This window comes from Meriones unguiculatus, chromosome 1 (genome assembly GCF_030254825.1).
Source record: "Meriones unguiculatus strain TT.TT164.6M chromosome 1, Bangor_MerUng_6.1, whole genome shotgun sequence".
Lineage (NCBI taxonomy): Eukaryota > Metazoa > Chordata > Mammalia > Rodentia > Muridae > Meriones > Meriones unguiculatus.
Window position 1 is genome coordinate 95,011,004 of NC_083349.1, and position 16,334 is coordinate 95,027,337.

At 44.2% G+C, this 16,334-nt stretch overlaps 1 protein-coding gene across 1 annotated transcript in view; it reads left to right on the forward strand.

Moving 5' to 3' along the window:
* Thada (THADA armadillo repeat containing) overlaps nucleotides 1-16,334 on the forward strand; it is a 294,790-nt gene that overhangs the window by 197,802 nt on the left and 80,654 nt on the right. The window contains exon 30 of the mRNA XM_021652847.2: nucleotides 2,928-3,046. Coding sequence (XP_021508522.1) covers nucleotides 2,928-3,046 — 119 coding nt within the window. The remainder of the gene's footprint in view (nucleotides 1-2,927; nucleotides 3,047-16,334) is intronic.

Sequence of the window (16,334 nt, forward strand, 5' to 3'; positions counted from 1 at the left end):
CAAAGTATATAAACTGTAATTAATAAATAAATGTTTAAAAGTTAGTTGACCAAAGGATGCACATAGCTAGTCATTGGCTCATAGCCATGTGTGTCTGCTCTCAGAGTGTGTGCCATGTGATTGGAGTCTCATCATTCGTTTAGCTTTGCTGTCCCCATCATATCAGGAATCATGGGAGTGTGAGGAGAATGGTGTCTTTCAGCCCTGTGTGTACCCTGAACACAGCCAGTACCCTGTAATGTACAGGGTCCATGGGAATGTGTCCTGTGAGAGTTACTAAACACCAGCATCCATTCCATGCAGGAAGCACTTGTTGAGTCCATGCTCTGGACTCCCAGCATGAGATCATGAAAAGCCAGGTAGGTGATGACAATTGACCGTGCAGCACCAGGGAGGCTGCTGGGTTTTCTCTGTGAGGAGAACATAAGCTGCAAGAGAGTAAGACTATTTGGTCCCTAGCAATTCCCAGGACATTATCTAGTAATAATACTTGCTCAATAAGTATTTGTGGGCTGGATGTTGGAATACTGTTGCAAACATGGGCCCCCTAAACTGGCAGTGTGCTTGTCAGCACTTTGGTGTGTCTGTGCATTCTCCTTTTCTGGACTGGCAGGTCTAACCTCTATGCTTGGTTCTGGCTGTTTGCAAGTTATTCCAGGCCTGGGCCTAACTGTACTCTGCACCAGCACTTTAGACAAATGGGGAAACAGAAGAGTGGCCTTGTGTCTGCCAGCCCCAAGAGCTGAAGGGCAGGTGGCTCTTTCCGGAGCTCCCTGGCCTTCTATCTGAACTTCACACCTAATGATTGCCTTCTTTTCCTTGAGTCCAGAGTTTCAAATGTTGTGTGAGGAAGGTTGTGCATTCAAATATTTTCATTACTATTTCTCAGAAATACTAATCTATTTCCCATGTTCCCGTGCAAGCTTTTCCTCTCCTTTATCTGCCTCACCGTCTCCTTTTCCTTCCCTGCTCCACTCTGCTCTGTTTCTCTGACATGTGCTCGATTCGTATGGCACCACCCCTGCAACTTGCTTCTGTCTACCAGGGTTGCCTACCTGCACCTCTGTGGACATTTGTCAGGTGCAGACAGATCACTCTCTGTCCTTGGTTAGTAACTAGGATCACAATTGTTGTCCTGGTGTGTGCCCAGAGTGACAGAATTGATGGGCCTGTAGGCTGACATTCATAAGCCAGAGCTACCAAGCGTTTCAAAAACAGTCTTGTTTTTGCCAACCAAGGTGAGCAAATATAGGCCAGAGCTTAAACATCCACCAGGGGTTATTTCTGAAGTGATTGCTTCTAAATGAGAAGCATTTGAAACCTCACGGTTCTCTTGACAAGTAAATTCCACAGTCCTGTGTTTTGCTGGTGTCTGCTGATTAATTACAGCGCTGTGACACATGAAAACCCTGGTGGTTGGTTTAGTGCAGCTGTGGAGAAAAGAAAGCAAGGCCCAGTGACTTTGCCAGCTCTTTCGGGACAGTGGGGATGGAGGCCGAGGGAGGTATTTTTCCCTCTGGCAGTCACCACATAGGAACAGAAGCCCCAGCCAGCCCAGTTCTCCAGGCTCTATGCCGGGTGGTTTGGTCCCTGCAGGCTGCGGTTAGGGAGCAGCATCTGATTGGGTGATCCTGAAAGAACGGGTCCTTTGTTAGAGAAAGTGTTTCAGTGTTCATACAGGAGCTGAGCGCACACTCCTGTATACTCTTGCTTCAGAAAAAGTTACACTGGGCATACACCTGTAGTTCGGTATTCAGGGGTCAGAAGCAGGGAAATGGACCTGTTCAAGGCCAGCCTCAGCTATGTAGGGAGTTTGAGACCAGCCTGGACTACTTGAGTTCTTATCTCAAAGTAGGGATCTGGACATGTGACTCAAGCTTGTAATCCCAGCATTTGGAAGACTGGGAAATGGCCCTGTGAATAAAGTGCTTGCATGTGGGGTTATTTAAGAGCCCACAGAAAACCAGATGTGGCAGCTCATGTGTCTGTACCCAGCACTCCTGGCAGAAGATACAACAGAAAAGAAATAATACTAAAATACAATTTTTTTAATTCTTAATGTGTTCATTTGTACTGTGTTTCCTTCATCCTCATCTTATGTAGATGATGGAACTCAACCAAAGGAGTTGTCTGCCATGAGTCTTTCAGGCCAGAAAACTTTATCTACCCTCAGTCTCGTTCTTCCTCAAAGACTTGTGCTCCTCACAGAGACAATATGGGTACCATTGCTGAGTAGGGGTCTACACACATTTGCTCATGGTCTGGGTTGCTTGTGTGGTCAAACAGTGCCACCATCCTAAATAGGAATGCTTGAGTGATACCAGGACCTGTCCTTTCTGCTTTAATTCTGGCATAGAATGGCCATGTAAGTGTCAAAAGTGTGTGTCACACCTGATTGCTGCTTCTTATGACTGCCAAGGAAAAGTCTGACGGTTGTTATGGATCCCACTTCCCACTTCTGCACAGGTGTGCTGTGCTCTACCTCCTGAATCAGCCCACACTGTCCTAATGAACCCGGACTTGAGTCTAAACCACTTACACTAAACCACTGTTCCTTTCTATACAAAGACTTAGAGTTTAGTTTCCTGTAAGACTGCTGACATAAGGTAATTACACTTCTTCGCTGAGCTCAGTGTATAGGTTGTTTCTATTAAGAAGCTCTTGAGGAAGATGATTGTGTGGTCACAGTGTTCCCCAATCTGGGGAATTATGGCAGTAACCCAGAGCGCTGGTTTGGCCAGATCCTGGGCTTCTCACCCCTCCTGCATTTTCCCCAACCTGCAGCTTTCAGCATGCTTTCCTGTGGAGACTAGAGTCTGTTTCCTTTAAGAGGGACTATTTTAAGGAAATCTAAAAGAGAGGACCTGAGCATTTATGAAAAATTCATTTTCACAGCAGAGTATTCCTTTTTCTCTTTTCTGGTTCAGGTTTTTCATTTGTTACAAGCCTACGTTACAGACCCCAGACACAGAACAAATGCAGATTTTCAGCAGGAGCTGAGTGACGTCACTGTTTGTCTCAGAGCCAAACTCTGGCTTGCCTTGAGGTATGTAAAAGCCCCACGTGAGGAGGCGCTGTCGTCAGGTTAGTGGTGTGCTTGAGAATTGCTGTTTCTAGTGGTAAGGAGTTTTAAGTTATTCACATGAGTTCCCCCAGACTTTTGGGGGTATTTTAGACCTTTGCATTGTGGTATAGAAAGTATTTTCTCGACAGTTTTTCTAAATTGCTGAGAGTTTGGGTTGGGGATTGGTAGGGTTCAACAGTCAGCTGTTTCTTATTCTCACCACGTACCCAACCCTGTAAACATAGTAGCTACAAATGGCAGCAGTTGGCTGGTCTTCACTGCACAAACCCTGAGAAGCCACAGCAGCTTAAAGTTAAAGGTTCTTGGGTGACTGAGCAGGCACTAAAGGGAAGGTGGGACTTGAGTGGGAAAGAAAAGTGAAAGTTGTCGTGGGTAGGTGGGTAGTAGAATAGCATGTGTAAGCAGAAGCAGAGTGGATACTTTTTGTTTTGTTTTGTTTTGTCATTTTTTACTAGTGTTAGTTCTGGAATTTAGAATATAAAGGATGAAAGAGTAAAAACAGTCTCCCATTTTATTATATGTAGAGAAAACTGTAACACTGTGTTCAGAATCTCTGTTTAGGCCCCGAGATACTGGTAGGACACTGTCCCCTTCAAGGCCCCTGTATGAGTTAACTCTGGCCAGTGGTACTTCAGATGGCCATGTGAAATGATGCCTCCATGAGGCAGAGGGAACTGGGCAGGCCAAACTGAATGTGAGGGGAGCTGGTGGTGGCTGTCCATGGTGGTGGGTGTGCTGGTACAGTGTGTAATACTTAACTCTGGGCAGGGCCATTGAGGGGTGCTCTCTGTCTGAAGTGCCACTGAAGTTATAGAAGCTGCTAAGTGGTTCCCCTAAGCCTCATGCCACTTACCTTTTATGCAGCCCTGGTGCCCTTAGCCTCAAAGAAACTTACTGGGAGAACAGAGACTTGGTCACATATGTGCCTTATAACAGGTGAGGTCTTCCTAGCTGTTATTCCTGGACATCAGGAAGTAGAGGTTCTTCGGGAATTATCTGCTGAAACCTTTTTCCAGCCATAACCTCTACAAGAATCAAGCTTTGGCTCTTAAGCTCCTATAAAGGCAGAGTTTCTACCCCTTTGCTTAGGCTCTCTGGAAGTTATCGCCCGCCCTCTTCCTTAGTCCATTCCTTCTTGTTTCCTGAGAAAGAGAAGATGGAGGAACAGGCCAGCCCTTGATGGACTTCATTTAGCTCAGTGCCTGAAGATGGCTGACAAAATGGTACTTCTACCCACTTGCTCTTCAGCTGGAGAAGGCCTTCTTGCCTTAGGAAACATCCGCTGTGGTCCCTGTCACTATTGTCTGATCAACCCTTTCGTTGTCATGAGTTTTTCCTCTGATTTGCTTAGCTTTACTCTAGAAAACAAAGCCATGAATTACATCCACTCACTGGGTTTCCACCTCCTTGCCCAGACTACAGGAAAGCCACTTTTCTGTTTCCAATACAGTCAACTCTCTATTATCCAAGTGTGAACTTTCCCCTCAGTGGGTGGTCTGTGGAAGCTCCTAATGCCAGGCTTCCTCTTACTCCCCAAGATACATTTTTATAAGCATTAATCAGGGTATGTTCAAGCCTAGAATAGAGTTTGTAAGGAAATCCTGCTGCAAAAGCACAGTACATTCCAGGGCTTTGCAGGAGCCATCTGTATTATTCATATCACTGAGGAGTACCCACAGGCCGTGAGTTGGAAACCATAGCACTCCATGGAGGTAATGAAACCATGGCCTACCCCATACCTGCCTTGTCTCTGAGGGCCTCTTGCTCAGGAAGGTATTTGTCTATACCAGTTAACTTGAATGCCCAGATGAACCCATTTAGGGTCATGGTAGTTACCTCAAAGTAAATCCTTTTTTACTTTTCTTCCCTGCTTTGCCATGAAGATGTTACAGTGCCGAGTATTCCAAATTCAGCTGCTGAAGAAGCCCTTTATGTTCCTGTTCACTTCCACATGACATAGAAGTATGCCTTGGGCTCACTGAGGACTCTCTTTCTAGTGTAACCTATGAGAAATTACTGTTGCTGGGAAAAGAAACTGCTGGTTTAAGTTCTAGCAGCAACACCCTTTTCCCTTCTATAGTTTATTCGATCATTGATTTCATTCCGTCCAATAAGCTCAAGAATTTTAGGGGATGTGTCATTTATTTGTCCTTTTGTTCGAAAAGGTTTCTTAAAGAAACTTTGGAGCTATGGATATCAATTGAATTTTAAAATTTGGACTCTGAAGTTGAGAGCACATAAAAACTTTTGTCATATCTTTGTGTTTTGACTTTGCAAGATTAATAAGGACTTATTTATAGGAGCTGGTTGAGCAGTATGCATGGAGTTGTTGGACTTTTATATGACAAATGGCCAGCTGGCAATGTGGGTTGAATAAAGGCCTAGGCTTTGCTCTTATAAGCCACTTCATTCCAGGATGTCAGACCCTTTATGGAAATCAGCTCATTAATCCTTCAAGTCCCTTCGTTCTCCCCTGTCCTCAGACTTTTCTTCTCAGTTCAGTTCACCATCTTTCTCCTGCTGTGAGGGTGACAGTTACCAACTCTTGGCAGAAAACTCAGCCAGCCCAGGTCAGGAGACCAGTGAGAATTAGAGTGAGCCTCTAAGTCTGAGAAGGTTGTCTAGGGTGCTGCAAGAGGATGGAGTCTAGTCCCCAAGGGTGGTCCTGCCTGCTGCCCTTGCTATCTGCAAGCTGCAGCTCTGCTGTCCTAGCTGAGTCACAGGTCCTGCCCAGACAGGAAAGACTTTGAAAAGCTCTTTCAAGCAGGACTAAGAGGAGGAAAAGCCTTATTTACTTTGGTTGTGATTTGGGATTACAGTTATATTGGGCTTAAAATTTGTCAGAAGTGGTTTGTTATCTTGTGTTTTCTTCAGTCATAAAAGACTAAATATGTATTGAATGTTTCTTTTAGAAAACTTGATGACATAAACCATGTGTGTTGGTATATATCTGTTAATCCTACTACTTAGGGGGACTGAGACCAGAGGGCTGTTGCAAATTTTGGTCCAGTCTGCGCTACACAGTGAAATGGTTTTAAACAACAAAGCAAAACAAAAAACCAAACCAATAAGGAAAACTTGATGAGTTGTGTACTGTTAGACTCATTGGAGTGGATAATATGATGGCCAAAAGGAAACATATATATATATGTATATGTATATATATATATATATATATATTTTTTTTTTTTACTAAGCTTCTTTCATGTTTTTCCTTGGCTATCAGTGCATATAAAAAACATGCTCTAGTACAAATTTGAAAAAAATTTGTTAAAAAAAAAAAATATATATATATATATAAAAGAAATCTACTCTGACCACAGCCCAATGGAAACCACTGTTTTTGGTTAACAGTTTAATGTGGTTACTTCATCTTTTTTCCTAATTTTTTTTTTTTTTACATAGCTAAGGTTTTGTTAAGTATAAAAGTTATAGCTTCCTTCTTTCATTTGGTTATATGAAAGTATTTGCTGTTATTCTTTAAAACTTTTTATGGCTGCTGTGGAAGATAGTATCACACTTCCTTAAAAATTGAAATAGAATTAGTATATAATCTTACAGGTCTCTTTCTAAGTATACACACACATACACACATATACACATACACTGAAGGCAGAGACTTAGATATTTGCTTATAGCAACACTCTTCCTGGTAGCTAAACCACAGAAGCAGCAATACTCACTGCTGACAGTATAAGCAAAATATGCTGTTTACACATTCAGTGACATTATTCCATCTTTAAAAGAAAAATTCCTTGTTGTTTAGCTTTTTTAGGTCTGTAGAGTTTAGTATGACTATCCTATATTACACGGCTATTGGCTAATATCGGCTTATAAGTGAGTGTATACCATGCATGTCTTTCTTTTTCTGGGTTACCTCACTCAGGATGATCTATTCTAGTTCCATCCATTTGCCTGTAAATGTCATGGTTTTCTTGTTTTTAATAGCTGAGTAGTGTTCCATTGTGTAGATGTGTCACAATTTCTGTATCCATTCCTCCACTGAGGGACATCTAAGTTGTTTCCAGATTCTGGCTATTACAAATAAAGCTGCTGTGAACAGAGTTGAGCAAATTTCCTTGTTGAATGGTGGGGCGTCTTTTGGGTGTATGCCCAGGAATGGTATAGTTGGATCTTGAGGTAGTGCTATTCCCAATTTTCTGAGAAAGCACCAGATTGATTTCCAAAGTGGTTGTAGGAGGACCCTAGGGAGGATACTTAAATCTCATTCAGAATGGCAAACAGGATAGACACCAGAATCCATGGAAGAGAGGGAACAGGATGGGAGCCTACAGTCCTCTGAAAGGTTCCACCCAACAGGGAATTGAAGCAGATGCTGAGACTCACAGCCAAACTTTGGGCAGAGTGCAGGGAGTCTTATGGGGGAGAGGGGGTAGAAGGACAGAGATGGGACGGGAGCCCCACAAGGAGACTAACAAAGCTAAAAAAATCTGAGCCCAAGAGGTCCTGAAGAGACTGCTGCACCAACCAAGGACCACGCGTGGAGATGACCTAAACCCCTTGCTCAGATATAGCCAATTGGCAGCTCACGCTCCATGTGGGTCCAAGTAAGGGGAGCCTTTGTCATAAACTTGGATACCTGCTCTTTGATCACTTGCTCCTGGTGATATGGCCTTGCTAGGCCACAGAGGAAGAGGATCCAGGCAGTCCTGATGAGACTTGATAAACTAAGGGCAGATGACAGAGGAAGAGAACTCCCCCTTTCAGTGGACTTAGGGGAAGGGGATGGGGGGGTTGAGGGGGAAAAGACTAGGAGGACTTGAGGGAGGGGGCTTCAATCAGGATATATAATGAATAAATTGTAAAAAATAAAATAATAACAACCAAAAAGAAAAGTTTCCACCCCCAGTGCTAGGGATTGAACCCAGGACTTTGCACATCGTAGGCCAGTGCTCTACCAGCAGCTGTATCCGCAGCCAGCAAGGAAGCTCTGACCTATGCCATACATGGCGGTGCCTCAAGAGTGTCAGGCTGAGTGCTCATTCATAGACACAGCAAGTAGAGTGGCCGCTGGCAGCATGTGACAGAGGAGAGAGTCAAGTTCCTGTTTCATGGGCACAGACTTTTAGTTTTACAAGATAAAAGGAGTTCTGGGGTTAGAATAGTGACTCTATACTTAAAATATTTTAAAATAGCAAATACTCTAACCAAAAATCTTTCTGTACCATTATTTCTTCAAGGCTATTGTTGTTCTAATTTTTTTTTTGCTGGGGGGGGGGCGGGGGGCTTTTCTTCCCATTTCTACCAAAAAAAAAAGGCAGGAAAAAAAATCTTTGAAAATACCATTTGTTGAAAAATGGACTTTAAGTGTCTCTCCCTACCCCGTGTGTATGTGTGTGTGTGTGTGTATGCGCGCGCGCAAAAGATTGGGTGTTTGTTTTGATGTTTTGTTTTGTTTTTGAGATGGGACTCACTATGTAGCTCTGACTGGCTTGAAACTCACTAAGATCCACGTGCCTCTGTTCCCACGTGTGCTGGGATTAAAGGAGCTTGCACCACTATGGCTTCATTGCTCTACTTTTTAATGTCATAAATAATGTTCTAGTGAAAAGTCTGTATGTGTGCCTCTGTGTGCGTAGTTTGTAATTCTGGCCTTGGCTTTGATTTCTAAAGTAGAGTAAGTCTCTTAAGTACTACAGCATTTAAAGGTTTCAGTACAGCTGCCATGCAGTTTGAGTTCCTCTTCCACCAAAAGCTGAAGATTTTTTTAAAACTTATTTTTGGAACGCCTATTTTGTATTAAGCTCTAGATAAAGCAATTAATATATATGAATCCATGAGTTCATCTCAAAACTCTCTTGGTACTAGAAAACCAGCTTTCCTGTGGAGACACACTATGCATGACACCAGTTTAGTTTAGCATAAGTTTAAAGATAAGTCAAACAAGTATACATAGGTTTTCAATTTATACCTTAATGTTATAACATAGTCACTGACACACTTTAACATTGGGTATCTGCCTAATAAAGATTCTTTCCTTGGGCTTTCGAAGGGTGCCACTAAGGCCTGGGCATATTAGGCACTCTTTGCCACCAGTGTCGGGAACCAAACTAACAACTTGTTCCGATCCTGTAAATGATCTGTGTGCTTTATTTCTCTCTGTATGTGCTCGTTTGCATGTTCAATCTCATTCTCTCTTATTCATATTCTATCTATCTATTTATCTCTCCTTCTCTCCCCCCCCCCCCGCCCCCGTCCCCTGCGATTGTTTTAATTTTGCTTTGTAACAGAGTCTTGCTTTTCAGCCTAGGCCAGCCTCAAGCTCACGCCCATCATCTAGCCAGAGCCTTCCCACACCTGGAGTGTCAGCGGTGCACTACCACTCTGATTATCTCTCCTAATAGAGCAAGCTTTGCCTGCACCACTGCCATCCTCACCTGGCCACTTCTCCCCTTAGGATCCCTACAGGAGTCTGTGACTCTTGGACTTAGCACTAATCAAATGCCAGGTTGGCTGGTATTAAGTTTTTGTTCCAAACAATAGTTCCTAATGCTCAAGCTAGAACAAGCTAGAATCACCTGAAAAGATTTTAAAACCTATCATTGTCAATTCCACCCTGAGAAACTCTGCTTTAGATATTTCATGCCTTTGCTTTCCCAAGTCCGTTTAAGCCTAGTGCTCGTCCTGGAAGCTCGGGTCACAATTTTATCTCTTAAGGTGTGGCTGAAGCAGAATAGACTGTTCTTAGATCACTTCATTCGCCAGGCTTTTCTAGGCAAGCCATGTGCCAGACTGCATTAAGCATTACAACTATTTCTTAAAACGGACTCGTGTGCGACTTCACTCCCCAGCCCTGTTTGTATGGAGAACTGCAGCCCATAGGGGTCAGGGAACCCCATCCATTCACACAGCTGACCAGGAGTGGACCCCACTGAAAACTACTAACATTTGTTGAGGACTCAGCTTCCAAGTCCTTGCCAAGCTTTTTCCCGGGCCTTGCTGCCTCCATGTGTCCAGACATTGTTTGTTATGTTGGGGATTTAGGGACTTAAGCATTGTCTAGAATAGAGCTCAGAACAAAAGCATGCACAGAAATCATTTGTTAGAATGAAGGCTCTCATTCACTAACTCAGGGTGGGACCTGGGAGCCTAAATTCTTGGCCAGCTGCAGGTGAGACCACTGTTGTTGCCCCTGGGACATAATTCATATTTTATGTAGCAAAGGCTAGGACATCGGCTACTATAATTATCTAATCCCCAGTTAGAAATGTTCTCGCTTTCTTGGCCTCATTCTCGAGGGCAGAAGCTTGGAGTTACAGGAGCAGACTCAAGACTACCAAAGGCATTAGGCCTATATTCTCTCCAAACATCAGGGTTTGTGTAGCACCAGGACAGTATGGGAAAGTTATATTCCTTGGTCCAGGCAGTCATTCCTGTGGCCTCAGTGCCTGGGGTAAGACCAGTGCTTTCCTGGCATGCAACTGAGTATTTATCATTTTGTAAAATAACAGTCTGATAGTCTGGTGAGGAAAACCGGCTCTTGGGAATACAAGAATAGGTCTCAAGGTTATTAAGAAAGTCACCTTGGGGATGAGTTTTTAAGTAAAACTGTGTCAGTGAAGGGCATAAGTACAGGAGAGCTTGTGTTTGCTGAAGAGCTACTCTCATAACTGATCCCTCTAGCCAGCTGTGACTTGCAAACTCTGAGCTGTAGCATTGATCCACTTCCTGGTCGTCTTCCCTTCAGTGCTCCTCTCACTCACCCTGTGTACTCTTCCTTACTAGTCCCTACTAAGTTGTGTGTTGTGCTCCTTTAGGGCCTATGGATTTAATCATGTCAGTAAAATATGCTTAGAGAGACAAGGCTGAGGCTTGCTTGTGTGTGGCAACCCCCAGTTCTTTCCCCAGGGGTCTGTGGCCAGCTACAGAATTCTGCTCTAGAATTCCATTTGCTACAACAGCTGAAGACAGCATTTCTTTTCTAACCACCAGATTTATTCACACAAGAGACTATACTTCCAGGGCAGAAAGAATGGGCTTAGGTCTGATTCTTTCCCACTGTCCCCAGCCCCTCCCCAGTCTTCTGTCTTCTGGACTGCTATCCTCCTCGGGAAATAACTCCCTCTTTTGCAGTGGCCTGAGAAACAGTGTGGTGTCAGCCCTCAACCATGCCGGAGCTTACTGTCTCACCTCCATGCCCCTGATAGGCATCCAGCCCAGAAGGGTTGTCATATTTCGTTAATCATGGGGCATTGTAAGGCTATCATTTGTGGTCCCTGCCAAGACTTGAAGGAACACGGGTTTCAACAAGGCTGCCTGGTCACATAGCAAATGCGCAGGCACCAGCTGGCCAGTGTCTTGCTTTTGTGTGGGGCTGGGGGAGTTCGAGCTATTGCTTTCCTTTCCTTTCCTTTTTTCTTTTTTCTTCCCCTCCTCTCTATTTTTTTCTGTCCTGTCCTTTTTTTGTCTGGAAGGTTTCTCCAGAAGTCCCTCTTTTCTACATTTGAGAGACAGAGAGGACAAAATGAGTATGGATATAATCACTACTTAACTCTCAGCTCTGAGATTTTGTGGGGGAAGAAACTTCTTTCATTCTCCAACTCAGCTTATTTGAAGTCATCTTCAACCTGGTGAAGAATTGTGTAGTGAGAGGAACGGAATGGGTGTATTTTAGAACCTTTCAGACATTTCAGGAATGTTTAAGGCCATGAAACCTTGAGACTAGATCCTGTTTATATTTTTAAAACAACAGAAAGAAGCATGAAGTTACATTTCAACCCAAACCCATGGGACAATGTGCAAAACATCTCCTTCATTAAATACTTGTTTTGCAAATGCAACAAGGAACAAGCTGCTTAAGAAGTGAAGTTTGAAGATGCAGGAAGAGTTTGTTGTTGACAGCAGGCTGGTCTGGGTAAAAGCAGTCAGATGTGATTAGTATGTTGAAGTGAGCCTTGAATCACAGTGCACAGGATCAGAGCTTCCTATCATATTGGAAAGTGAAGGACAGTACTTTTACACAATTGTACACCAGGCAGTCAGTCCCCAGCTGCTGATGCTTTATGCTTTTAACGAAGAAATCCACAACCCCAACCTGGAGTTAGTAATGAATGGGATAGAAGGCTCAGAAATAATCCTCTGCTTGTAGCTGTTGGCCCTGGGACAATGAGAGGGTTGCTGTTAGAAGGCTTTGAGAGTATTGTCATGATATGATTTGCATTTTCATAGCACTATGTAGGGCCCTGGTACAATAGATTTTTTTTTCTTTTAACATCAAGTCCTATCTCTTGGATAAACCAGTACCTTCATTTGAGCCATTTCCAGTGAACTAAATTCAATCACAATTCACAGGAAGTAGCATGGTAGAGAATATAAAATGATTGATATTTCTAGGGCACAATTGTGCTCTTGTAATTCCAGCACTCAGGGGCCTGGGGCAGGAGGATTACTGCAAGTCAAGGCTAGCCTAGGTTGCATAGGGAGACTCTGTCTCAAAAAGCCAAAATATAAATATGGTGAAAGATACTGTCCCTGTTTTAAAAACCAGGTGGGGATGCTAAAGAGGTGGCCCAATGATTTCAGACCACTTGCTATTCTTGCAGAGTACCTGGGTTTGGTTTTCAGCACTGGCGGCTCACAACTATTTGTAACTCCAGTCCCAGGGGATCTGATGCCCTTTTTTGGCCTCTGCAGGCACCAGGCATGCACGTGGTACACAGACATGCATACATACAGGCAAAGTACCCATCTACATAAAATAAGAAATAAATATCTTTGAAAATGAAATCATCTGACCAAGACAGGAACAGATTAACCATAAGCAAGTAAGAATTTAATAAAGGGCTGAAATGAATCACAGTAGAGCTGGGATGGGATAAATGCTAGCTTGTGGGGGTGCAGGAGTCAAGGAAGTGTTTTAGGAGAAAAGAGACTTCTTTACAGGCTGGGTAAGGTTTAAAGGCTAATTTTCTTTGATTGGAGAAGGAGAGAGGTTATACATATACAGACTAGCCTTTGTTGAGTAAATTAAGAATGTCTGCTACCCGTGTACCAGGAGTCTTAGTTCAGAGTTCAGTATCGTGGTAAGCTCTTCGGGCATATGGAATAGAGCCTTAGGAGGGCCTCGATTGTCATGGTGTAGTTATAATGCAGTCCAGTCCATACAAACAGTAACCAATAGGGGAGCTCAAAAAGCAGTGGAGATCATAGGTTCAAAAGTGCAGGAAAAAAGGCTCTCTGGGGGAGGCAGCTGTTTGAGATTAGCTTAAGAACAGGAGTGTGATTTGAAAACAGCAGAGGTGATGGGGAAAGAACATGCCAAGATGGTGCAGTGAGATACTGCAGCAACACTTAGCATGAGCGTTGGCTTGGTAGAACCAGAGGAGATGCCGTGCAATTGGATAAGAGACCAGGTGTGGTGGCCCTTAAAGGGATTTGGCTCAAGACTCTAAGAGACATCTCAGGCAGACACTGGTGAGAAACATCTGTATACACTTGAAGCCAAATTTTCAAAAGCTCCCCAGCATGATTTTTATCTTTGTGCTTTTGGTAAGAGAACCATAGAGCCATGGAGTTTATACTTGGAGAGGGAATATAATGATCATCTCATCTGGTGAAATTCTTCCCTCAAAGAGAAGCTTTTGTGGGAACTCAAGATGCTGAAGCTAGCCTAGTAGAAATGGTAAACATAGGTCAGGCTGGGGTGGGGCTTGGAGACCCACCTGCATGGCTTCCCTCCCATGGAAAGCACAGAAGAGACTGTAAGTACCCTGACTCCCTATTTCCAAATAGAGATCTAATCAAAACAGAATTTGCAGAGGAATAATTGGCAGCCACCTTAACGGAAGTGTGGTTCTCAGAAGATGGCGCCAGTTAGCGATTAAAGTAGCAAGTTCTGATTTGCTTCTTGCCTTGCCTCCTGCTTCCTTTGTAAAAGATCATGTGAGTTTGTACTGTGGGGGTGCCCAGGGCTCCAGAAGCTGCCTTCCTGTAGACGACCAACTCTACACTTTGCCATCAAAGGCTGCTTTTCTAGACCCCTTCCTGAGAGGCTTACTCCAAAAGGCTGCTGCCTCTTCCCTGCCCAGCAGAGTATAGATTCTGGTGTGTGAGTGGGTTAATTCTCCTGGTTACCCAGATATTCTGTAGTAGTGATCTTTTTTAAAGGCAGCACCTCTGGAGTCAGTGATTCTGACACAAGCTTTCTGGCACTCTGCCCCCTTCCTGCCTCAGTATTGAGCTGATGATGCCCTGGTATGTTTGCCCTGTATTCCAAGTCTTCTAGGAAGACTTGTAGGGAAGGGCCTGGTCTCTGTGAGTAGACTGAGGGAGCAGCCTGGAAGAGGCCCTCGCCTCCCTCTCTGCCCTTCACTTCTCCTTGCCCTCAGCTATCTGTGGTACCTAGACCTCTTCAGTGATCACAGTAGCCTGCAAGTCATTGGAAACACCTTCCCTTCCCATGCAGGCTCACTCATTCTTCCTTGAGCTTAAAGAGCCCTCACCAGCCCACAGCCCTGTATTCTGGGGAGGGCCTGCTTCTTGAGGCACTGGTTTTATAGGAAGCCTCAAGCCTGGGGCTGGGGGAGCACTGCCATGTGGTCCTGAAGCCCACTAGTGTGGCCTGTAATATCCAGAGGCTCCACTTATTTATTTATTTATTTATTTATTTATTTTGGAGGCGAAAGCTCTAAAAAATAAGAAAGAAAAAGAAATAATAAATGTTAAGGTAAAAAAATACAGGAGGCTTGTGAAGACATGGCAGTAGTGGCTTTGCAGTGTGGAAGAGCCAAGCATATGAGGGGCTGTCTATGGTCAGGTAGCTGGGTAGCTGTTAGCATTGTCAGCCATGCTGGAAAGAGGCCCAACACCAGCATGTGGGTGCAGCCCAGTGTGCCCTTTATGCTTGGCACACTGGCTCTCTTCAGGACGTGTGTTCAGGACATATAAATACAACGTGTTTGTCTGGGAGACCTTGACTCTATTCTTGGCTTTGCCCTGATCTTGGAAAGGTCATTTGAGCTCTACGAACAGTATTGTTGATTCTGAAAAATGGAAAAATAATGTCTATGTTTCTTAGTATAAAGATAAAATAAGAATATTTGTGAAGATAACCCTTTCATAAAATGCAGTTCACTGTTATTCTGTTGCTTTTATTGCTGGAACCGAGGGCCAAGCATATACCTTGCCAGGCTCACGTGACCATAGTTTGTCAGACATGCTACAAGAAATTGTCCCCTTGATATGTCCAGACTTGTCATTCAGCATCCAGAAGTTCTCATTCGCCCTGTTTATTTATCCTTGTCAGGCTCCTGAAAAGTAAGATGGAATTATAAAAGAGACTCTGTTAGCATTCTATAACATAACCAATGCCTCCAAGCCCAAACTACAAAAATGGTTTTCTTAGATACTACTTTTCTCCCATAATTCCCAGCTCATAGCTTATTAAGTTATTAACCAGCAATTTCTCTGGCAGCATATTAAACTTCACTTTTAAACAAGTCACAGAGGGAGGGAAACATGCTTCTCTCATAAAAGAAATAAAACACACACTCTAAAACAGTTTCCCAAGCTTTGAACAAATCCCAAACGCCACACAAGGTCTCTTTTTCATCATTTTTTTGCACACAGCTTGAGTAGCACATTAATAAGAAAAAGATGCCTAGTAGAAAGATGGAAAAACACAAAAGTCTCTGGGAGTGTGGGGGCCAGACAGGCTCCTAAGGGCCCACTGAACAGGCCAGGTGAGCCTTCATGCAGGCAGTGGGGAGAGTCATGGCCGGGAGTTGCAGGACTCCCCTTGCGTGGTGGTAGAGGGAAAGCAGAGCAGGCTGTGTCTTCAGGCCTGCCTTGAGAAGGGGTCCCAGTGCCTTCCACACACTGTGGGTGGGTCTTATGGAATATCTCCCCACGACCCTGGTCGAAGGGTAAAGGCCTCAGCTCTCTGGATCCTCTCCCCTAAGAGCAACGCTGCCTCCTCAGGAGGAGCCCATGGAGGGATACAGCACACGGCTGGGGCCTTTGTTCCCTTTCCAGACACTTTCCAGACACTTCCAACTTAGAGTCTTTTTACAAATTCCCTGGAGGCTAGTCCACACCAGAACAGGGCGCTGGGGGAAGGATTCACTTTAAGAGCCCAAGAAGGAGTCCTACATGGCAGGTTCTCCATTTGGGGTGTATGTGCAGGCACTGGTGGTTTTAGTCTGCCATGCTCACTGACCCCACCAGCACCGTCCCCTCATGGGGGCAGGTAATCTCAGGGACTGGGTTGTCTGGCAACCCCACATGTTGC